The sequence below is a fragment of the Fulvia fulva genome, chromosome 4, assembly GCF_020509005.1.
Source record: "Fulvia fulva chromosome 4, complete sequence".
In the NCBI taxonomy this organism is placed as follows: domain Eukaryota; kingdom Fungi; phylum Ascomycota; class Dothideomycetes; order Mycosphaerellales; family Mycosphaerellaceae; genus Fulvia; species Fulvia fulva.
In genome coordinates, this window is record NC_063015.1 from 3709523 (window position 1) to 3732008 (window position 22486).

General features: G+C 53.0%; 9 protein-coding genes across 9 annotated transcripts; 3 read left to right on the plus strand and 6 right to left on the minus strand.

The window, feature by feature from the left end:
* Positions 1-3382: 3382 nt before the first annotated feature.
* On the minus strand, positions 3383-3709 carry CLAFUR5_04756 (uncharacterized protein; the record flags this gene model as incomplete). Its single annotated transcript, XM_047903904.1, has 1 exon — positions 3383-3709. One exon carries the CDS (start codon positions 3707-3709, stop codon positions 3383-3385), a length of 327 nt encoding a protein of 108 aa, XP_047761197.1.
* A 2316-nt stretch (positions 3710-6025) lies between these two features.
* CLAFUR5_04757 (Peroxisome biosynthesis protein PAS1) lies at positions 6026-9970 on the plus strand (the record flags this gene model as incomplete). The annotated part of the gene is made up of 3 exons (XM_047903905.1): positions 6026-6505; positions 6573-6651; positions 6711-9970. 3 exons carry the CDS (start codon positions 6026-6028, stop codon positions 9968-9970), a joined length of 3819 nt encoding a protein of 1272 aa, XP_047761198.1.
* A 505-nt stretch (positions 9971-10475) lies between these two features.
* Positions 10476-12098, plus strand: CLAFUR5_04758 (UBX domain-containing protein 5; the record flags this gene model as incomplete). The annotated part of the gene is made up of 1 exon (XM_047903906.1): positions 10476-12098. One exon carries the CDS (start codon positions 10476-10478, stop codon positions 12096-12098), a length of 1623 nt encoding a protein of 540 aa, XP_047761205.1.
* A 963-nt stretch (positions 12099-13061) lies between these two features.
* CLAFUR5_04759 (uncharacterized protein) lies at positions 13062-13725 on the minus strand (the record flags this gene model as incomplete). The annotated part of the gene is made up of 3 exons (XM_047903907.1): positions 13062-13374; positions 13453-13631; positions 13714-13725. 3 exons carry the CDS (start codon positions 13723-13725, stop codon positions 13062-13064), a joined length of 504 nt encoding a protein of 167 aa, XP_047761206.1.
* Positions 13726-14409: 684 nt separating this feature from the next.
* CLAFUR5_04760 (Cell wall mannoprotein PIR1) lies at positions 14410-15066 on the minus strand (the record flags this gene model as incomplete). Its single annotated transcript, XM_047903908.1, has 2 exons — positions 14410-14945; positions 14997-15066. 2 exons carry the CDS (start codon positions 15064-15066, stop codon positions 14410-14412), a joined length of 606 nt encoding a protein of 201 aa, XP_047760486.1.
* Positions 15067-16083: 1017 nt separating this feature from the next.
* CLAFUR5_04761 (SH3 domain-containing YSC84-like protein 1) lies at positions 16084-16960 on the minus strand (the record flags this gene model as incomplete). The annotated part of the gene is made up of 2 exons (XM_047903909.1): positions 16084-16704; positions 16751-16960. The coding sequence occupies 2 exons, from the start codon at positions 16958-16960 to the stop codon at positions 16084-16086; spliced, it is 831 nt and encodes a 276-aa protein (XP_047760485.1).
* A 1025-nt stretch (positions 16961-17985) lies between these two features.
* Positions 17986-18854, plus strand: CLAFUR5_04762 (Bax inhibitor 1; the record flags this gene model as incomplete). The annotated part of the gene is made up of 2 exons (XM_047903910.1): positions 17986-18132; positions 18189-18854. The coding sequence occupies 2 exons, from the start codon at positions 17986-17988 to the stop codon at positions 18852-18854; spliced, it is 813 nt and encodes a 270-aa protein (XP_047760484.1).
* A 383-nt stretch (positions 18855-19237) lies between these two features.
* CLAFUR5_04763 (uncharacterized protein) lies at positions 19238-20787 on the minus strand (the record flags this gene model as incomplete). Its single annotated transcript, XM_047903911.1, has 2 exons — positions 19238-19616; positions 19670-20787. The coding sequence occupies 2 exons, from the start codon at positions 20785-20787 to the stop codon at positions 19238-19240; spliced, it is 1497 nt and encodes a 498-aa protein (XP_047760483.1).
* A 484-nt stretch (positions 20788-21271) lies between these two features.
* Positions 21272-21772, minus strand: CLAFUR5_04764 (Diphthamide biosynthesis protein 4; the record flags this gene model as incomplete). The annotated part of the gene is made up of 1 exon (XM_047903912.1): positions 21272-21772. The coding sequence occupies one exon, from the start codon at positions 21770-21772 to the stop codon at positions 21272-21274; it is 501 nt and encodes a 166-aa protein (XP_047760490.1).
* Between the last annotated feature and the right edge of the window lie 714 nt (positions 21773-22486).

Consider the following 22486-nt stretch of genomic DNA (forward strand, 5'->3'; position numbering starts at 1 on the left):
ACTATTCGTAACTTATTAAATGTAGCGATAACATCGAGCTTAGTAAAGTACTTGGCTTTAGAGAGGCGCTCGAGCGTCTCCTAAATCAACGGTATTAGGTAGCGGTTCTTCTTTATAATAGCGTTCAAGCCTCGGTAGTCTACGTAGAAGCGTAGACCACCGCCGGGCTTCTTAACGAACATAACGGGACTACTAGCGCTAGAACGGCTCGCTCGAATAAACCCCTTCTTTAGGCTCTCTTCGAGGTATCTCTTAAGGACGATAAGCTCTTCTCGGGACATAGAATATAGCGGTCCGAACGGTGTCTCTACACCTTCTTCTAGCTTAATCTTATAGTCGTAAGGGCGATAAGGAGGTAGCTCGTCTACGGCTTTAGTATCGAATACGTAGAGGATGTAGTATGCCTAAGGAGGGACCTTCGTAGTAGGGTCGGTAGGTATACGCTTCTTGTCGAGCTTCTCGAGGGCGATGTCGATATCGCGGAGAGAGGCGGCGAAGACTTAAGCTTTAGGATACTTAGTAGTAGTAGTAAAGGTAGCGGCGTTCACCTAGAAGATCTTAGTATACTTAGGACCGCGCTAAGGCGGCGGAGAAGGCGGAGGTGCCGGAGGAACTTCTAGAGGGAAGCTAATAGCAAGGGAAGTCTAGTCGATAATAGGTCGGTATCGTCTAAACTAGGGGAGGCCGAGGATAAACTTTTGATACGGTAGGGACGTAAGGAAGCTAGTAATCGATATACGCTTGCCTCCGAGGGTGATTAACGTATGTATAACATAAGTAATCTTACTAGTAGTAGTCTCCGTACCGTTAAAGAGTTTAAGGGTACGAGGGTACTTTAGTTCCTAGGGTTCGAGGTTAAGAGAGGTCGCGAGTTTATAGTCTATAAAAGACTCGCCTAGTACGCTAGTGTCTATAAGAGTAAGATTGGAAGAAGAGAGTTTCTTTAAGCCGATATTTATATTCGTAACGAACGGTTTATAAGCGTGGTCCTTGCCCGTCTCGTCGTATAGGTCTAGCTATACTGTATTAATCCTTAACTTCCTTCCTCTCTTTACTTTCGGTAAACGTTATTCTTAGTCTTCCTCGCGTCGATAAGGAAGACCTAGGCTTTTTCCTACTTAGCGGGAGTAGTAGGAGTAGGCTCGATAGCGCCGATAGCGCCGCGAACCGGGTTACGGGCGTTACGGGTAGCGAGCTACGGATAGTTAGCTACGATATAGCCTAGACCGCCGTAGTAGGTATAGAGTCCGGCCTAGCGACGGCGAAGCTTCTCTTCGGGAGTGAGCTTACCGTTAACGAGGCCCTAGACTCGAGGGACGGCGGTACTAGCGCTAAGATCTATAGCGTCACCTATAGAGACGGGAGGGAGAGCCGTAGGAGCGGCGGCGCCTAGTAGAGTAGCGAAGTGGCTTCCGGGACTACGAGGCTAACGACCTTAAGAACGGGAAGCGAGGAGAGAGGCGGTATGTTTTATATTAGAGTCGAGGCGCTAGTAGGTCTCGACGAGCTTACGGAAGCTTATAGTACCGACGTCCTTATCCTCGAGGGCTCGAAGAAGCTCTACTAATAAACTACGGCGGAGAGTACTCTTCTTAGTCTCTTCGTTATAGCCGGTAAACCCGATGTCGCGGTTAAAGGCCGCGAGGTACTCGGCGAAGCTCTTGTTCTTCTAGAGGAGGTTATAGATAGCGTTTTAGGCGGTAGCTCTACGGTCTAGATTACTAAAGGTAGCACGGAGGTCCTATATTAAGGTAAGGACGTCCGGGTAGCCGATAGTCTACGTAGCGTTGTCGATATAGTGTTATACCTAAGCCGCGGCGTCTCCCCGAAGGAGGGAGAAGACGTACGTGACTTTGTCCTTCTCTTACGGAAAGTAGTCGGTATTAGCTAATAGCTTAATAGTAAGCTATGTCTTAAATGCCTTAAACTTGCTCTTATTACCGTCGAACTCGTCTAGGTCGTTAACCTTCTTAGAGAAGTACTAGCGGCGGTTATCGTCGGCGTACGGGGCGAGGTTCTAGAAGGTGTTTATAATACCTTAAAGGTATATTACTTAGTTATTCGCTTGCTCGACCTACTAGGCGGTCTCGCGGAAAGAGGAGACGGTGCGGTTAATAAGAGCGTAGGCGGTGTCGGGGTTAGCGTTTGCCTAGGCACCGAAGGTAGCGGCGTTCGAGAAGGGGATGTTAGTCTACTCGCTAAAGTAGAATAGAGTGTCCTAGTTGTCGAGGTTAACACCTCTATCGGTAGCGTAGTCACCTATAAGGACGACTCGAGTGGTTGACGGTTTGTTAGTCTTTCGTGATGTTAGGGCGAGAGCCTGGCCTATAAGATGTAAGGGTGAAAGCGAGAATGTAGGTACGAAGTGTAGATATAAAGGGTATAGTATAATTGCTATACAAAACGAAAGACGAAGAAAGCAAGAGAGGCCTAGGGAAGGCCAGATATTTATACGCGACCCTCGCGAGTACGTGTCCCCGTATCAATAGGGCTAACCCGTACGAAGCCGCGCTTAGTAGCTTTACTCAAAACCTTATTCTAACCTACCCTACGTTCCGAGTCTTCTACGTGCTTCTTCTAGGGTCCAGCGTAGTCGCGGGTACTCGCGGGAGTGCCGTGAGTCACACAGTTACGAGCCGAAGTGAATCTGTCAAGGTTTGGTAGAGGGGTGAATTTAGAGGGCTGGGTCCCGTAGTGAATGTTGCGGGGCATGTGATTCTTGGCGCTCACACACCAAGCTGGACTGTCACTTCTTGACGACTTCTGAGCACTCTGAGGCTCTTCTGTCCCCACCTTCTGTATACTCTGTGGGGAGACCATGACAGTAGGTGACTAATTAGTCACCTGATTCTTAGCGTACGTGGCCTCAAGTTTTGATGATGGGATGTTGCCTATATGCACGCTCGGATCGCGACAAGAGGTCCTTAGGTCGCCGAACCGCTATCCTTACTAGAGGCCCCCTTTCGGCCTAGCCTATTCTTCTAATACATTTATATAAGATATTTGAATCGAGCAGGCTCGGAGTAGCTATAGCAAGATCTACCCCTCCTTAGGCGCACGCGGGTTCAGACCCACCCCTTTCCTAATCTGGTATAATGTGGGCGGGGTAGGGTCTGGCGTAGCGCCTGAGGACAAAGTAGCCAAATCGGGCAAAATCCTGTTCACCAGCAATCTCACCAAGAGTCGCATTTTGAATCGCAGCACAACCACGCCAGATATGCACAATCTGAAAAAAACGGCTCCAGATATCAATACGAACAAGGTTTTGTAAGAATTTCATGTACATGCGCGGAAAGGTGCAGCCTGCATATGCTGGAAGGTAGAAGGTCATATTTCTGTTCCCGTGTTTGCTATAGACTGTTGCCCGACACCACTTTCTCATTCACCAACCACGACACATGCGCGCAGATTGAAGTGCACGAGCCCCCTCAGAAAAGCACGCGCTAGCACCTCCAAGTGTCCGTGTGACCACATTCGCAGATTCTACCTTGTTCTCGCCCTCAACCGGGAAATCCACTTCATCCACCACAAACGCCGGCGACAGCGAGCAAACAGCACTGCATCCACGTGGCAAGGCACCTTGCAGAGCATCCGAGAAGCCTTCGAATCCTCCCCTGTCTGTTGGGAGATCTGGCGGCAATGGTCCTGTTGGCAAGTCGAGCTCCTCGACATCAGCCATCTCGGAGTCGGGGTTCTGTGGATCGGCCATGTCGGTAGCCCGGCGGAGGTGTTGTGATGTGGTTTGGACGTTTGCGGTGGTGTCGCAAGCAAAGGATGTGGTTGGATAGGTGGTAAGAGGAAGCTCGAGGTGTCAGAGTGGTGATCTGGTGTGACCGGTGTTGGTGGTGGGTTTGGGGTTTGTCTGGCTGGTCAGAATGGAAGGGAAGATGCGGCTTTATGAACACGCGACCTACCAAGCATTCACTCGTGTTCACGTGCTGAAAGAGCTCCAGGTGTTGGATGAATGGATTTGAAGTGTTGATGTTTGCTGCAAACGCGACCTGCAGCAATCCGAGTGGGCTTGATGGTAGATGGCTTGCGATTGGGATTGTTTCTCAACAGCCACAACACTTATTGCTATATACACAACACAAAAAGTGGTCGCAAGTATGCATACAAGAAGCTCCAAGTGTCATAGTTATGTATTTCAAGTGTTGTGTGGTTTGCAACCGTGGTGAACAGCAATCCGCGCATTCTGCGTGCTTTGGCTTCAGACCCTTGGGCTTGAATCAGGGTGTTGCGCTAATAATTGGTACCTGAGGCACGAAGGACCGATTATGTAAGCTGAGCAACACTCCTTTCAAGGCCCAATAGTCTGAGAAGGAGATAGAGCAAGATGAAGACATACCTTTATAGGAGTACTACGCGGTCTAGTTCCCTAGGCCTTAATACGATCGAGATCATCTTCCGTATAATCGTGGCTAGTAGCATTACGACTTTTGTTCTTGCTTGCTGTTGCCGCTACGCGGGCCGGCTTAGGTAGTATGTTATATGCTGAATGAAGTATGTTATAATGATACGTCGGTAGCACGGGTACAGGAGGTAGATGTGTGTTAGAGGGATAGATAGCAGAAAGCCTAATGATTTTGATGCCGTATAAGTGTGAGTGTGATTATGAGTGTGAGTGTGAGTATAAGTGAGAGTGAGATTGTAGGCAGACAGGCAGGTATAAACGTGAACGTGAACGTCTTTGCTCTCACTTCGCGCCTTAGCGACAATCACAATTACATGCTACACCTGCCGCCTTTACGCTAGAGCTACTTATGCTGGATCAGTGACATTGATCGCGACGACGATAGCAAGATCAAGTACGTAGATGATTCTGTCTATTACTAGCCATGATCTTAGCCTCACACTACTAGTGAACAAGGAGGTATATCTGAAAGACACTTTTTCCCGCGTCACTTTCCTCTTTAGACCTAGCTAAAGTCGAGCACACCACAGTTAGCACTTCTTTGCTATACAAAACACCAACTGTATTTGCCGAGACCAAGGATCTCAGCCCGCTGAAGCCACCGACTACGGTCGACACATTCACCAAAGCTTCACCTAAAATCTGGTTCACACCACCATACGCCCTTGACAGCGTCACATCTGCGCTCTCAATCTTTGAGAGTGCAGCGGTATAGCAACGCCAACTCCTGACCACAAGAAAGGAAGACTGAGGTCTCTCGCTACTGTAAGATGTGTCAGTCTTTTGAGGTTGGAGAACATCACATTGTTGGAGGAGGCTCACGAGAGTATCGCTTCAACTTACGCATGACAGCGTTCAGCACATGGCGGCTAGCAATGTGGATTTGTTTCAGTGCTGTTGTTATCCGGACTACACACGATCATGGATTGCTTAACAATGAGGCGTAAGATTGTGTTAGATTCTCTCGCAAGGAGCACATGGCGTCTAGCAATGTGGACCGTTTCCTGTGCTATTGTTGTGCGGACTGTGGATGGGTCATACAATGCTTGAGGACAAAACCTAAGACTGTGTTAGATTCTCCCGCAAAGATTGGAAAGTATGTCGGCAAACCAGGCTAGATGGGTTGCTTCTGCATAAACGGGTGTCAATGATAATGAGTTTGGCGGAAAAGGAAATTCTGTCGTAGAACCTAGTGAGGAAGTGGAAAGTCTTGACAGCGGAGTTGATACTTATGAGCATGAGGTCCTCAGCTTACACTGCTCTGGAGGCCCCGTTGGCGGCCACTTGCACCTATGCGTTTGTGCCTGACAACACAACCACCAGGGCTGTTACTCGGTGCCTCGAGGATCCAGGAGGTTGCACAGCAGGAAGGCAGAACGTTGCCTCATGCGAAAGCGAGCTTCTCTGCTACGCGAAGAGCATCTCGTGCGACAGCCTCACGTGCAAGGCATCGGAGACAGATCTGACTGCAATACTGGTATGTCCAAGGAAGGGAGACAAAGGACGGGTGTTGTGAGGACTGCCCGAGACATCGGCAACATGCACCTCGGCTTCCAGCTCCCCTGTGGATCTTCGTCGGCCCATGCGCGCAATTGAGTTTCATGGAAGCACATGGTTACTCACGTCCGACCTGTATGCAAACATTTTCGAGGAGTTGGGAAGTTGAGGTGTAGGGCGTGTAGCGGAGCTGAAGACCACATATCGTTCCTGGACATGGCATCGAGTGGCAGCATCGGAAGGTCGACCACAGTGGATGTTGTCCTACTGCCCGGCCTGAAGAGCTGTCTGCTCAACTTGCCGGCTTCACTGGTGTCGCTCCTCCTGAACTCCAACATCGTCGCGCAGAATGTGGTGGTCGAAGTACAATGGCGACAATCTGCGCCATCGAGCCAAGAGCAGCAGAGGGGGAAGCCCGCGGCAACGACTCAGAGCGCGTACCTGGGATGGACGGGCATGCAATCGCAGTCCAAGGTCGCGCCCTTGGTAGGAAGAGATGCTGTGCGGAGCGGAGGCAGACAAGAGCAGGATGTACCAACAATAGAGATCGATGCTACGTTCGCCAGGCGGCTGGGCTTGAGCGAGGGCGTGAAGGTTGGTCCATACCATATGTGTGCATATCCAAGCACCACGATCGTTGTAGGCTGATGTGGTAGTGTAGGCAAATGTTTCGCTTCATGTAGACCCGCCCCAAGCACATACCGTGAACATTGAGCCTCTCACTGCAACGGATTGGGAGAGTAAGCCAGCCCATTGCTACCAGAAACAGCTCGCCCAACATGCTAACAACGCTCTGCAGTAATCGAGCTTCACTCGTCCTTCCTAGAGATGAACTTTCTGTCCCAAGTTCGCGCCCTTCCAAACCCAGTCGCCGGCCAAAGCCACCCGCTTACGCTCCATCTGACTCCTACCTCGACCGCCAACATAACAGTCACCTCCCTCACACCAGCAGTAGCCAACACACAGTCTTTCGTGAAGATAGCGCCAGACGCGGAGGTTATTGTGGCACCGAAGACGAGGGAACGAGCAAGGCAGAGCAGTTCACGGGACAACCGAAGCACAGCCAGTGCTGGTGCAAGAAGTGCAGGTGGCAGGAGCACTAAAAGTCACGTGCGGCATAGAAGCACACATGAGAGTGAGAAGGCGAGACCTCCCTTGTTCCTGCGGGGTGTCACGCGGGCACTGCAGAACGAGTGGTTTGAAGACGGTGGAGATGATCTCAAAGACGAAGGCTTACGGGTCTGGCTTGATCGCGAACACTTGCTTTCGAAGACCTTGCGAGGCGTGACGTGGGTCGCCGTTACAGTGGTCAAGCCAGCAGGTCTGCAAGAGCCTGTTGATCCACAAAGCCAGCCTTCACCAGACCAACTGCCAGCATCGGAGGTGGTCGCAAAGCTGTGCACCTGGGACGATGCGCCAGACAGCAGACATGTGGCACTCTCTTCTATGCTATGCGGTGCACTGGGCGCGGAAGGTATTGTTGGAGGCATTGTTCGTATCGACCCTGCGCCTGCACCACTACCGAGAACAGCTTCGGCCATGAAGGACCCGTCCTCGCAAGCCAGCAAAGAAGCTATCGTGAAACGGTTGAAGGTCACACCATATTCCCCTTCACAAGCAGACAAGAAATCGACTGGCATCAGATTCGGAGGCAAGTCGAAAGGCGATGGAGAAGATGCTGTACAGCTCTTCGAAAATATCTTTGGTAAGGGTCTCCTGGAAGGTCCGCTGACTGATGGCATGCTCCTTCCAGCGCAAGACAGCTGGCCGGGGGGTATAGTCGACTTTGATCCTGCGCCGCCAGGAGATCCGGCCAAGGCTAGGACAAACTGGTTTATAGGAGGCGAGAGAAAGCTCGAGATCTCCGTGCAGGAGCAGACGGTGAGGCCGAACACGCCTCAGTGGCCGCCTGGAGAAAGGCTACCAGAGAGTATACCCGAGATGGTCGGCATTGATATCACAATTGAACAGACACGGAAAAGTCTGCTTCATGCTTCGTCGGTGCTACTGACGGGTGGTCTTGGATCTGGAAAGACATCTCTCACGCACTTGCTCGCTCACCAGCTTCGAAGCGAGTATCTCTACAACATCATCTACTTTCCCTGCCGAACATTGGCGACGGATGAAACACGGGTCAAGACCATAAAGGACACACTACAACGGGTCTTTGCTTCTGCCTCTTGGGGCGCACGGTTTGGTGGCCGGTCACTCGTGATCCTGGACGATCTTGACAAGCTCTGCCCTACAGAGACTGAGCTGGAGCAAGGATCAAATGGCAAGAGCAGGCAAGTCAGTGAGCTACTAGGGCCTATTGTACGAGAGTGGTGTGGGCGTGAACATGGCGTAGTCATGCTCGCTACGGCACAAAGTAAGGAGTCCGTCAACAACATTGTGATTGGTGGTCACGTTGTGAGAGACATTATTGCCCTCAAGGCGCCCAGCAAAGATGGACGACGCAGGGTATTGGAGCTGCTGGTCAAGCAAGCTCAGAAGAAGCCTGGCAACAACACCGAAGCTGGAGGTGTGCTGAGAAACGGCAGTGCTGCAAATGAGTGGATGGACGGCTCCGACGGCGATCACACAAGACCCAATTCTGCTGGAGGTGCTGATCATGAGGGCGTCGACATCGACTCCAATCTTGACCTTCTAGAGATTGCCGGCCAGACTGATGGATATATGCCTGGTGACCTGGCACTGCTAGTTTCACGAGCACGCAGCGAGGCCTTGATTCGTGCTGTATCGAGCGACAACGAGTCTGACGACATTACCTTGGCTGCAGACGACTTTACAGCCGCGCTCAAGGGCTTCACTCCTGCATCGCTTCGAGGTGTAACGCTGCAGTCGTCAACCACTACTTTTGCAGCTATTGGTGGGCTGAAGGAGACTCGCCAGACTCTTCTGGAGACATTACAGTATCCGACTACATACGCGCCTCTCTTCGCAAAGTGTCCACTGCGGCTGCGATCCGGGTTGCTGTTGTATGGGTATCCCGGATGCGGCAAGACTCTTCTTGCGTCTGCCGTAGCAGGGGAGTGTGGGCTCAACTTCATATCGGTCAAAGGGCCTGAGATCTTGAACAAGTACATTGGTGCTTCTGAAAAGTCTGTTCGCGATCTCTTCGAGCGTGCTGAAGCTGCGAAGCCGTGTGTGCTGTTCTTCGACGAGTTCGACTCGATCGCGCCGAAACGTGGCCATGACAGTACCGGTGTCACAGATCGTGTCGTCAACATGCTCTTGACCATGATGGATGGTGCCGAGGGCCTGAGTGGCGTGTACGTCCTCGCTGCCACATCACGGCCAGACCTCATCGATCCTGCCCTGCTTCGACCAGGACGTCTGGACAAGTCCTTGATCTGCGACATGCCCAATGAAGAAGACCGCCTCGACATCCTCCAAGCCATCAGCAAGAAGCTCCACCTCGAGTCAAGCTTGATGAATGACTCCAACACCGGACCACAATCTGCTCTCGAGGTAGCCCGCAGGACCGACGGATACTCCGGAGCAGACCTCCAAGCAGTAATGTACAACGCCCATCTCGAAGCCATTCATGACGTCCTTGGACCTTCAGCAGACTCAGCAGGGCAAGAACTCTGCAAAAAGCAAAAGGACGGCAGAGGACGCGGTAGCAGCGGCAGCAAAGCCCACGACTTCACTTACTTCCGCGTTGGCGAGGTCGGCAAAGACAAATCTGCAGCGGAAGCCACCGCTCAAGCCGCAGCCCAGAACGCAGCGACCCGAGCTGAGATCGCAGCGAAGCTTTCTGCTCTCCAGCTCGCACGACGCAAGGCTAAAGCTGAACGTCACGCCGCACGGGGAAGGCCTGTGTCCGCTCAGGTGAATGGGAATAGGCCGGGCTCTGGCGGGCAGGCGGAAAGTGCTGAGCCGATCATTAGTTGGAAGCATTTGCAGAAGAGTCTGCAGGAGACGAGGAGTTCTATAAGTGCGCAGGAGAGGGGACGGTTGCGTAGAATATATAGGGAGTTCGTGGTGGGGAGGAACGGAGATATGCACGATGGACAGGGTGGGACGGAGATTGGAGGGAGGACGAGTTTGATGTGATGAGTGTACGCATACTGTTCATCTAGACTTGTGTATGGAAAAAGTGCAGTGAATGAATATGTGCAAGGTCAGCACGGATCTCGTGGTGGGGCTTGCAATTGCCGGATGACCCTGGTCAGGCAATCGCGATGACGGAAGCGGCATGTGCGAGAGACAACTGAATCGTGACTTTTGCTTGACAACTCTTGCTTCTTTTCACACAACAACACATCACACTCTCCACCACCCAGCAAACCCTTATTACTTGTACCTTTGACTACCGCCCCAGTAACAATCGGTGGCAAAAACGCTGGTCATCACCCCACGCCGACCAATCTCCGACAGCTTTCATCACGGTTGAAGCTCCCCGAAGCACCAACGGAAAGCAGACTTCAACAGGCAAACGCCACCTCTGGATCTTACCACCGCCAACATAGCATTCAAACGGTCACAGCGGCATAGAGCGCGGCGATAGGACGGCAAGCGACCAACCCAACTCGAGCCAACGAGCTCACCACTGCCCAAGATGGACGAACAGATCACCACCTTCGTCGCATTCACAGGCGCATCGACAGAGCAAGCACAGCGATATCTGCAACTCGCAGACGGCAACGTAGAGGCTGCTGCTGGTCTCTTCTTTGAGAACCCCGACCTTGGCAACGCATCTGCCGCCCCAGCACCTTCCGCGCCTTCAGCTTCGAATCGCGAGCCACCCATCACTATCGATAGCGACGATGATCTGGATTTGGATGCCGATGACGTGCAAGAGACGGGCAGTAGACCTGCACAGCGAGGCGGACCATCAGTGGAGGATGACGAGGCCATGGCTAGACGCCTACAGCAAGAGATGTACGGTGGCGGTGGCAGCGGAGGTGCAGGCGGTGCCGGACTCGATGAGGATGAGGTCAGAGCACCGATGGCACGCACAACAGAGACACTCGTCGGCCCTGGAAGCTACGACTTCAGAAGCGATCCTGGTGAGATGAATGCTGCGATAGCGCAGCAGATGTTCAATCGTCAGAATCGTCAGAACATTGCACGTGGTGGTGGGCAAGCGGGCATCTTCAATCAGCGCTCGTCGGCAGCAATCTGGAACGGTGACGACCCCGGCGATGCAGAAGCTCACCGACAAACTCTTCACCGGGCGACTAATGGTGCCTCCAGTGCATCAAGCAAAGCAAACCACCTCGCAGAGCTGTTCAGACCCCCCTTCGATCTGATCGCCGGCTTCTCCTTCTCCGACGCGAGAGATGAAGGCAAGGAGAACGAGAAGTGGATAATGGTCAATGTGCAAGATCCGTCAATTTTCGACTGCCAGGTGCTCAACCGCGATCTCTGGAAAGACGACAGAATCCGCGAGACGATCAAGGAGCACTTTCTATTCCTGCAGTACAACAAGGATGACCCGCGTGGACAAGAGTACGTGCAGTACTACTTCGCTAACATGCGAGACTCTGACGATGCATACCCGCATATCGCAATTATCGATCCACGCACAGGTGAGCAGGTCAAGACTTGGAGTGGTAGCCCCAGTCCCAAGCCATCCGACTTCCTGATGGATCTCCACGAATTCCTCGACCGATACAGCTTGAAGATGGAGAAGAAGAACCCGGTGCAGAAGCAGAGAAAGGAGAGCAAGAAGGATGTGGCCGCCATGAGCGAGGAAGAGATGCTTGAGATGGCTATGCAGGCCAGCATGGCGAATGGACCCAGCGCGGCACCGAAGGAGGACGACCCCGACGCTCTGACTAAGAGTGTTGAGTTCAGTGGAAAGGGCAAGGCACCAGCTGGGACAGAAGACGCTATGGACGTTGAGCCAAGTGCAGCTGTCAACCCAGAGAAGAAGGACACGCCTTTCTCACGCATCTCCTCTACGAACGCACACGAAGAACCCGCCAGCGACCCAGTAACGACCACGAGGATCCAGTTCCGGCACCCTGGCGGCCGTATCGTGCGACGTTTCAACGTGACAGACCCTGTGCGCCGTCTATACGAGTGGCTCAAGGTCTCGCCGTTTGAAGGTCACGAAGGCGAAGACTTCCAGCTCATCGCAATGGGGAAGAACCTCATCGAATCGCTGGACGCAACAATCGCCGACGCAAACCTCAAGCAAGGAACAGTCATGGTGGAGTTCATCGACGATGAGTAGGTCCTAGTCAATGGACCCTGCCAACTCACAGAATATATATCCCGTGAAAAGCGTCGCATCCAGCTTGTGTCAGAAGAAGCGGCACCACCGGCGCCCAAAAGACCACGTCTCGTGCTCAACCTCACGAAGGCACGTCCAATCCTCGCCTCGCCCACCAACGCATGGCGGTGCCGATGGATTGCCTAATCATCTGGGCCTCATGCTTTTGGAGGCCATCACTTTCAATCGTTCTGCATCCACGGCGTTATGATTATTCCAGGTAGCGCAACGGGAGGAATGGCCTTGACAAGCGTGCTGTAACGCCGCTGCGGCTATGCATAGATGGAGGGTGTAAGTATGTTGGGATAGCTTCACGGCTGCACCTACTCGCTGGTACGCGCTACATACTTTTGAATGAAGAATGAGTTGATGATCAGTTTTCCTACAGTCTCGGGGACCATCTTTACTGCTAACAAGCTTCCAAGTAGCAGAACTTGCGAGCCTTGCTACTGACTCAATCACATAGGCCTTACTACCGCCTCTTCCTGACAGTCAATGGCGCCATGGTCTGGGACACAGTGTTCGGCGAATTAGAAATGCATGGCCCCCCGTGGATTCATTGTGTCGCAGTGGCCACATGTGTAGCCACAAGCTGGTGACGTCGACGCATCGATCGTGCCTCTCGAGAGTGCAGCGTCTTCGTGCAGCCGAGTAAAACGCGCTTTTGGCTGCCGCCAGATCGATGTTGGCTTCTTGGCTCCATACCTGGTTTTTGCCAGGAGGAACAGTCCGCCGGGATCTAAATTGTAACTCGGCTGCTCGAAGACGCTGTACGAGATCAAGTCGCTGTTAGGCATCGAGGCAAGAATCACCCCTACTAGAGGTGTGGCTATAGGTGGCTTGATAACTGGCCATATGTTCACAGTATGGCCAAAGGGCCATCCCTGCTCTCGGTCCCGTACCGAATCCGCCTCTACCAGCCTTCTACTCCGTCTTCGTCTCCCCCCAACTCTGCTGCGTCGCCGTGGGAGGTCTTGTCGGATCTTTGATCCCTCCCTTGCCCGAATCGTCCTTTTTCCACACATTCGGATGACTCTCCTCATGCCCCACACTCATCTGCCTCTCCTTCAAATGTATTCTCGCCATCGCATCCGCTCTATTCTCCCCTTCCCGCGCTGTGCTCACGTCGTCTTGCGATGTTCGAGATGTGGCTACGGCGCCTTGGTGGTCGTCTTTGGCGCCGGCTTCGATGAAGCGGTTTTGGACGTTGGTGGTTGAGGTGGTTTCGAAGGTGTTGCTGCCGAGGGGGACGAGTGTTAGTGGTGGGATGAGAAGGGGAGGGGAGTCCTCGTTGCCTCGTGGGCGCTCGACTTACCCTGTGCGGCTCTTGACGGGGTATGGGTAGATTGAGGTGAGGATTAGGGCGCCGCCGACTGCGATGAGGGCTATGCCTTGGGTTTGTTTGGAGGGCATGCGGGAAAAGAAACCTTTTGGTGCGGCTTTGCCTGTTTGGTGCGCTTCGGTCTCTGGGGTCGGCATGTTGGCAGTCGTGTGCTTGTGTTGGTGAGTGCTGTGGTCAATGGTATAGAGCAAGACCGAAGTAGAAGAAAACGTGGTGATGCTGAGCTTGTATTACCTTTAGTGTCATTGCACTGAGCGTATCACTTTGAGCGTGTCGTCAGAGAATGTCTTTGTCCATAAGCTGTCGTTCGCAAAAGACCAGGCGAGCGATGACCGCCATGTGATGTGCTTGGGATGACACTTGAGATGACATCCATGAAGACTGTAGAGTTTGTGTAACGATCGACTTGGGGACGTTCGAGTGATAAGATTGATCCCCATCGTGCATCTCGAAGTCGTTCTCGAAGCCTATGCTTCGACGGTGAACTGCTGGCCGGCGTGGAAGGAGGCTCTGTATCCGGAGTGTTGTTGTCAGTCTTACACCCTGTAGACCCGCGTGATAGACGCAGGTCCGGACCTTGCAGCCATTAGCTAGCGTGGTCATGTTTCAAGCCAATAAGGATGTTCATGATCATCCATGTCCAGAGTTCGTGATTTCTCGCGTTCAAAAGACCTTCCTTGAGGGTGCTAAAGCTTGGTATACACATCAGCGTCAGGCATGTAGGACAATAGGATAGGATAATGGCCAGACTTGAGCGGCGACGAGGTGGAACTGTCGTGACAATCGTCCATGCATCGAGATGGCATTAATATTATATGGCAATGCCCTTCGGCATTATTGCCAACATATCTACATCGAAGTTCATGCGGTTTTTGTCCCTTCCATGCTTATCATGACCATGCTCCTTCCCTTGCAGTCCCGTTGACCTGCTTACAAGACGAAAGCAGCCATGGCACCGAGGACAGCGAGGAAGCCAGTGGCGGCGACCTGAGTACCAGCGCCCATGTATGGCTCGACAGATGGCATTGGCTTGGAGGTGCCATTGGTTGGTGCCTGAATCTGGCCGTCACCGATCTGAGTGACTGGCTTTCCGGTTGGGGCCTGGATCTGACCGTCACCGATCTGGGTCACTGGAGAGCCAGTTGGTGCCTGGATCTGGCCATCACCAATCTGGGTCACTGGGGAGCCAGTTGGGGCCTGGATCTGACCGTCGCCGATCTGAGTGACTGGCTTTCCGGTTGGGGCCTGGATCTGACCGTCACCGATCTGAGTGACTGGCTTTCCGGTTGGGGCCTGGATCTGACCGTCACCGATCTGAGTGACTGGCTTTCCGGTTGGGGCCTGGATCTGACCGTCACCGATCTGAGTGACTGCGGCGGCGGAGGTAGCGGCCTGGATCTGACCGTCACCGATCTGAGTGACTGCGGCGGCGGATGTGCTGGTGGCAGCCTGGATCTGGCCGTCGTCTATATGATGTTAGAAGAAAGCTCTGAAGCATCACACGACTACGAACGTACTGATCTGGGAAACACCAGCCTGAGCGGCGGCGAGACCAGCGAAAGCGACAACTGCGGCGGCGACCTTCATCTTGATGAACGAATGTGGTGTTGTGTGGTGGTGAGGTGGAATTAGTCGTGAGGTTGTAGTAAAGCGATAGTGGATAGAACAGAGAGAAGCTCAGCAGAGGTAGACTCGTGCGACTTTAAGACCCCTGTGCCTCGTACACAGCTGTCTTCCACACTGGCCGCCTGCAGAGACGGTGGTCTATTGTGATCTGCTGGCCAACCAGAAGTCTTGCCGTCCGAGGAGCCGTCTGGAGAAGGTTGATCGATCGACTGTTTGAGAACTGGTCTGGCGCTTTGGGTTTGATGGCTTTTGGTTCGTAACCGAGCGGTCACTCAGCAAGTGCATTGCACCGAGCACTACTGCAAGATATTTCTGTCGCCACCACGTCGATTCTGTAGGATGCAGCCAGTCTCAACAGAATCACCTCAGGGTTACCGTATTGGTTGACCTGCTCTCGCAACGTGCCGTGTGAAGGTACAGGGGATGGACGTTAAGAAATTGCTTCAATCTGGCCGTTAGATGTCTTGACGTCGTCCAACGCGCGATCGTAAAGTGGCGTGAGAGATCACCAAGCATGATCAACAAACGACTCGACGGCATCCCCAAAGCCGTGCGAAGCTTGTGGCCGCTTAGCAGCCAAAAACGGTTGAGACGGTGGAGGTGGCGTCCTTTCGCTTCGCCGTCCCCATGAAGAACTTCCGCGGTTCACAATGGCCCGATCCATGTGGGGGGGGCTTTATGCAGTTCGTCCAGCAACAAATGCTGCAGGTATTGGTGTCCAACACAACTGTATTTGTTAGAAGTATCGTGTCGTGCTCGTTGTGGGCAAGCACATTGCGAAGTACCAACAAGGTATTGATTTGGATGTCCGCAAGAATTTCTGGACAAACGTCTGCAGCGCGACAAATGCAGACAATCTTGCAACGCTGAAATGAAGGACGGAGCACAGTCAGCTAGCAGCAACACAAACCCAAGCCTTCCAGCTCTTTTGTGGAACTCAAACATCGATGTCTTGCCCTAACCACCCGGATCGCAGCCTTACGATGTAACATTGGTACTGTTGCCCTTCCGCACACGCTTGTCACCTGGACAACTGCCAGATGCTGGCAGTCCGCTATAGTCTCCACTCTGCGTGTCGAGAGCTGTGATGGTAGTGCGCAGAGTGGAGGCACCCCCAGAAGGACCTTTCGCCTGGCCTGACAGAATCTCTTTCGCAGAGATGCCATGCACGCCATAATATCGATCATTCTCGTCCTGGGCTTGATAGATCTTGAGACCATCGAGTTTGAGATCGATAGAGTGACCCTTGCTCTTGGCGTATATCCAGACTGGAGCCAGAAAGCTGTCCGTGGAGTACCCTTCAGCGCCAGCATCACTCTTCGGTAATGGGCCCGGGGAGAATCGCAGGGTCTTGCCGAGAACGCAGTCGTCCCTGGAGATCGCTTCGAGGCTCTGCTTGTCTCTGAAGACAAGCACGACATCGATCACTTCTAGCTCGGAGGTCTTTGGCAGGTCAAAGTCGACCAGAATACCAGCCGTGTCAGACCACTTGCCATCCGGAGAACGAGCTAGAATCACGCCACTACCACTTGCGGCTGGAGACCGCAGGTCATCTCGCAGGACATGGAACACAGCCAGGCCCTGGCTTTTCTTGATAATCTGCACAAATTAGCAGACTCACATAGGCGTGAAGCAGGTTACTGACTTCCTGTGGACAGGACGAGGCGGTCCTGTACGGCACAATGAAGCCGTCGACGAAGAATGATCGCAGGATCGAAGCAGCATTATCGGCTTCTCTGTCAAGAGATTCAGGCCATAGTGTTTGCGCATCTACGCTTCGCTTTAGGCTCTGGATAGGATCGCCTGATTTGGCTGCAGATAGCAGCTCGAGAGCTCTCGCCTTGAGGCCGGACATGTTTTCGTGCTGGAGGAGTAGTTCTGTAGGGTGAAACGGACCAGAGTCGACCGTGTCAACTGCGTCGAAAGGATGTAGTTCCTGTTTTCACGAGTCCATTCTATCCAGCGTGCGGCGTAGCATCGCGCTGTCACCTGGCCAGAATCCTGCGCTAGGAACTTGCTGCGGATGCACAGTAGCTTCTGCTAAAGCTTGTAGAGCTTCGCTGCGCCGCATACGATGCTTGGCATCGGATGATTGATGCCCCTCGTGGAAGGTACGATGATAGGCATTTCTTTTGTTAGTAGCTGCTGATACTGGGTAAGGGATTGACATCAATCCTTCACCAGTAAGTCATGCGCCCAGCCTTTCTGTATGTGCCGGATGCCGTCCACCGAGGTACACCGCTGTAACCAGTGGACATTAGCCACACGTCTGACCAGGATCAGTTCGACACGGCTGAAAGTGAGAACAATCTCGATGTGCTATGCCATCGGTCACTGTGGCGCAACATGTTGGAAGCCCTGTGAGTCGAGAGGTGGCCAAGTGCTTCAGCACTATCACGTCCTCTTCTTGCCTTTGACCACATAGTCATCGATGATCCCGACAGCGAGGATATGCCTGCGTGTATCTTGGTAGGTCGTGGTCTCTTGAGGGTGAACTCATCTACAGCACTCGTTATCGTTCGAAGGTCATCATGCAAAAGGACACTCGGGGCAGATTGGACAAGCATTTGGTCAGTGTTGCTGTGGAGGGGCTCGAGGTCCATGGTCCTTTTGCTCCGGAGCAAGCTGTTGAAGACGTCATGTGCATCTAATGGATGTAACGGAAGAAAGTCCATCAATCGTGAAGAAAGTGCCACCAAACGCAGGTGTCGCTTCATGCCACGTGCTTTCCCCGCGTCACATGGCGACAAAGCCACCGTCTCCATCATCGCTTCTCGACACTTCGACCTGAGCATCACCAGACATCCTTTACCAGCGTGAGCCGGACGTACATCTTGTACGACCTGTGCGCTGCCCATCCCCATCACAGACATCACCACCATGGCAGCGAACACCAAGTACACCCCGGCGCCGCAGCGCGACAGCCTGGACGAACCGCAATACTCCCAGGCGCCACCCAGCTACCAGGCCGAACCACTCCTTAACGAGCCCAGAAGCGACGACGACAATGTGCCCGATGATTTCAAGGTAAGCAGAATGAAGCCTCCCCGTCAGTCCCCCAAGCAGCACTAACACTCCTCCAGTTCGGCGGCTCCGTCGCAGAAGCCACCCTCCCAATCCGCATGCAATTCATCCGCAAGGTCTACGCCATCCTCACCGCGCAAATCCTCCTCACGACCGTCATATCCTCCATCTCCTTCTTCTCCGACTCCTTCCGCGGCTGGATCCAGTCGAATCAGTGGATGATGTGGGTGTCGCTCTTTGGGGCCATCGGCTTCATGCTCCTCACATTCTGGAAGAGAAAGAGCTTCCCAATGAACTTGATTTTCCTGGGAGTGTTCACGGCGCTGGAGGCATACTCGATTGCGGTCATAACAAGTTTCTACGAGTCGAGGATCGTGCTGCAGGCGCTGGTCTTTACGGCGGGAATCTTCGTGTTCTTGAGTCTGTTTGCTTGCCAGACCAAGTATGACTTCACGAGCTGGATGCCGTATCTGTTCGGAGCACTGTGGGTCTTGATCCTTTTCGGGTTCATGTCTGCGTTCTTCCCACACACGAAGACGGTCGAGCTGGGATACGGAATTGTGGCTGCCTTGATCTTCAGCGGATACATTCTGGTGGACACGCAGCTCATCATCAGGCACTACCACGTGGAGGAGGAGATCGCTGCGGCCATCTCGCTCTACTTGGACATCCTGAACCTGTTCTTGGCCATCCTCCGGATTCTGAACAGCCAGAACAACAACTGAATTAAGCGTACTGGATGCTTGAGACCTTACGACCATACCACACCTTACGGATTCAGATTGATGATTAGCGTTATTGATAGTGTACCTTGGCAATGTACCTGAGCCTCGGAATAAAGGGTTTCTTTTGACTTTGTTTACTGCCGCTTTGGTCTGCATTTGCATCGTACGCGATGTATCTTGGTTACACTAATGACTCAACCCCTTTGCCCTCGCCTTCGCAACATCCCTCCAATATCGCTCTGCGCTCGCCGCCCTCAGCTTCGGACCAATCCTCACCATCACAAACAGACTCGCATTCCACGCAAAACCTATCACAGCCACCATAATAAACGTATCGCGATATCCCAGCGCATTGAGCCAGGGTGTGATTCTGAAATTCTAAATCAGCTAACCATCTTCCCCCTTAGGAAGCCCTTGTGTGGTGAAACATGCCCATAATTAACAGCAAAGCTGAGCGTATTCCGGATCAGAATGAGCGTAGTAAGCATATCACCACTCAACGCATGGTATGAGCTGATGGCGTAGCTGATGGCTCCAGCTACACATAGCGAATTGGAGATGGCCAGACTGGCTTGGCTGAAGACTAGAGCGAACCAGTGGATGCGATATGTCACTCCCAGCCCATAGAGCAGCATGGAGAAGGGGACCAAGATCATGGATGCGATGAACATGTACAATGTGTCTTCGGGTTCAGAGATACCGCCCCTCTTGCGAGCGAGGCGAAGCGTCAGGATTCGACCCATTTTGCCGCAGTAGTATGCTCTGTGATGCATTATCAGTTCTCGCCTCGTAACACGTAGTGATAGCATACACACCCAATCAAACACCCCACAACTCCCCCGCTGTAAGCCGCTGCGATCGCTGTGGTGGAGAATCCGTAGTATGTCGTGTACACCGTCCCAGTCGTGGCATTCTGAACCCCAGACCAGACGAGGGCGTTGGCGCCGTACATCAGGCCGGCGTAGACGATTACGGGGTATGTGAAGCCTTTGAAAGGGCCGAGGAAAATGACAAGCATGCGGTTCGGGCGAGGTTTGTCGAGGAGGTAGAGTTTGGATAGGTATGTTTTGCGGGTGTACGTGGTGAGGTGGCCGGGTTCTATGTCGGGTGTAGGGTTTGTTGTGATGTGCTTGAGATCCTTCTCGTCGCCGGGTGTGGTGAGGCCGGATGGGGCATCGGTGGCTTCGACCGAGGCGTGGTTATGGGGGCTGTGGACGCGGTCGTAGTTGGTTTCTTCCATGAGGAAGAAGCAGTAGATGAAGGCAATACCGATCCAGATGGCGGTCCACCATAGAACCCATCTCCAGTCCTGGCCATCGTTGATGAAGCCTGCTAGCATTGGTGCTAGTTTGCCGGTGATGGACAAGCTGAGGCCATACCATGCGAGGTACTTTGGTCTCTCGTGTGCGAACCAAATGTCCGTGATACTGATCTCACACAAAGCCTCGACAGGTGCTCCAAAGAACCCTTGCAGTACTTTGTTCGCTAGGTAAGTGCCCCTCGTGGCACAGAGTGGCGCGCAAGCCATGATGATAATGCTAGTCGCCATGCTGACCAGGTAGGCTGGTCGCTTGCCGTATTGTAGAGCTAAAGGTTGCCCGAATACGCAGGCCCAGCCATGGGCGAGGAACATGACCCCCGTGCCAGTGTTGAGAGTGTTGAGGGTCAGACCAGTTGCTTTCTCGATCGGCTTGACCACCGAGGATACTGATCCGGAGGGCAAGGCGACCATGAGCGTGTACATGAGCACGCATGAAGTGGCCAGCATCTTCCGCTTGAAAGACCAATTGAGAGGGTCCTCGGGATCGTCAGATGGTCGTGGCAGTAGCACAATGTCTTGTTCAGCAGCGCTGGAGGCATGTTTGGTGAGGAGTTTGCCGTGGACATCGATGAGCCGGACTGTGCCTGGTGGAAACTGCTTTTCGTCGTCCATGGCGAAGAGTCGAGTGCCTATGGTTGCATCAAATGGTCACGACAAAGTTCGAAGGACGTTGAAGGACATCCTTGAGCAAATGGGAGGATTTCGCCAAGCGTTACACGAGAGTCACTCCTGTGCTCGCCTATCAGTCATGCAGCTGACTGCCTGTGACAAGGTACAACAAAGGGCATCTGCGTGCTGATGTTGATCTTGGCGAGGAGATAATGGCTGCGATAAGGTGGATCCTCAGATAGGCCTGGCGATTTACTCCATCTGGAGTAATCGTCGGGCAAGGAATGGGTGCACCGATACTGACGTTGCAGTGAGTAGTACGGCAAGCGTTTTCTCCAGATAGTCCATCCACCATGAGCAGGATTGTGTTGGCTGCGTCAGATCTAGCTGGCCAGGAAGTAGTATCGAAATGCCCGCGGACGAGATGAGATCAGACTGTAACGCCGGCATATAAGTATCTGTCAGTCTTTCTCTGGGTACTTCGCCTTCAGTCTGCCACACTGAACAGCACCTTGAGCCATAGACTACAGCCTTTGCAACCTGTCACCAACTCGCCATAGTCTGCATTCTTCTCAAGCTCGGCCTCAGAGATAACGAAAGCAGGCTGGTTGCCACATCGGCATGGTCGCGTCCAACACTCACTGTCTTCATCGAAGTCCAGCTCCTCGAGGTCAACCGTCTCCATCCCGGTGTGGCGAGTGTTGAGTTTGCCCATCTCATCATCCTCTGGACGCTGTAACCTCAGCTCGCGGTCATACTCAGACCGCGAAGCAGGGTCGGAGAGCACTTTGTACGCCTTTGTGATATCGTCGATGCTTGGAACCTGGCTTCCAATGCTCGCTCGAGCAGTTCCTCCTGCCTGTTTATCCGGATGGTGGTAGAGAAGAGCTTGCTTGTATGCTTGTCTGACTTCTGATGCTGGGAGAGGTTTCCCGTTCCTGCTGTTGTCAAGGCCGAGGATTTGGTAGTAGTTCATCGTGACTGCCATGATCGTCGAACGGCCCTCTCATTGTGCGAATACGCGGTCTGAGTAAGTGATTCAATACACGTCTCTGTGCCCTTACCGGGACAAGGCTCAGCTTGGGGAAGAATAATCTGGTGGAACATGACAAGCATTTTTGACAGTCACGTGGGGAGAAGCTTTCTACGGTCTCGGCAACGGCTGCTCGATTTCGTTCCGATCGGATCCCCGTCGTCATTCAGGCCACGATAGTGAACATGCCTCAGCATCGCCTACCGAACATCCGATCGCTCAGAAGCATCGCAGAAGCATGATGGAATGGTGCTCCACCACGCGGCCGGTTCAACCACACGAGCAGAGCTTGTCGTACCTGCAGGCGATGCCGTGTCGCCGTTTGGAGGCTCAACGGCTATTTCGGTCAACACGAAGCTGCCTGATTGGTGTGGCAAAGACATCGAGCTCCAGTTTATGCATTGTCTACCTGGTAACGTGCCAGATCTGGCCACGAGTCTATCGATTCCCTTCGAAGCTTGACATGAGACACGAGTCGGGAGCTATGGGACCGCGGGAAGATGCTGTGAAAGTGTGGCTCAGGATGAGAAACGACATCACTGTTCGTATTTGGTTCCTGCCCGTGTTATCCTTCAAGGCATTCGTCATCGCCTTGAGTGTTCGATGTTTCTTATATGTACTTCTAGCAAGCATTTCTTTGGCTTTCATGCATACTCCTTGCCTATCCTA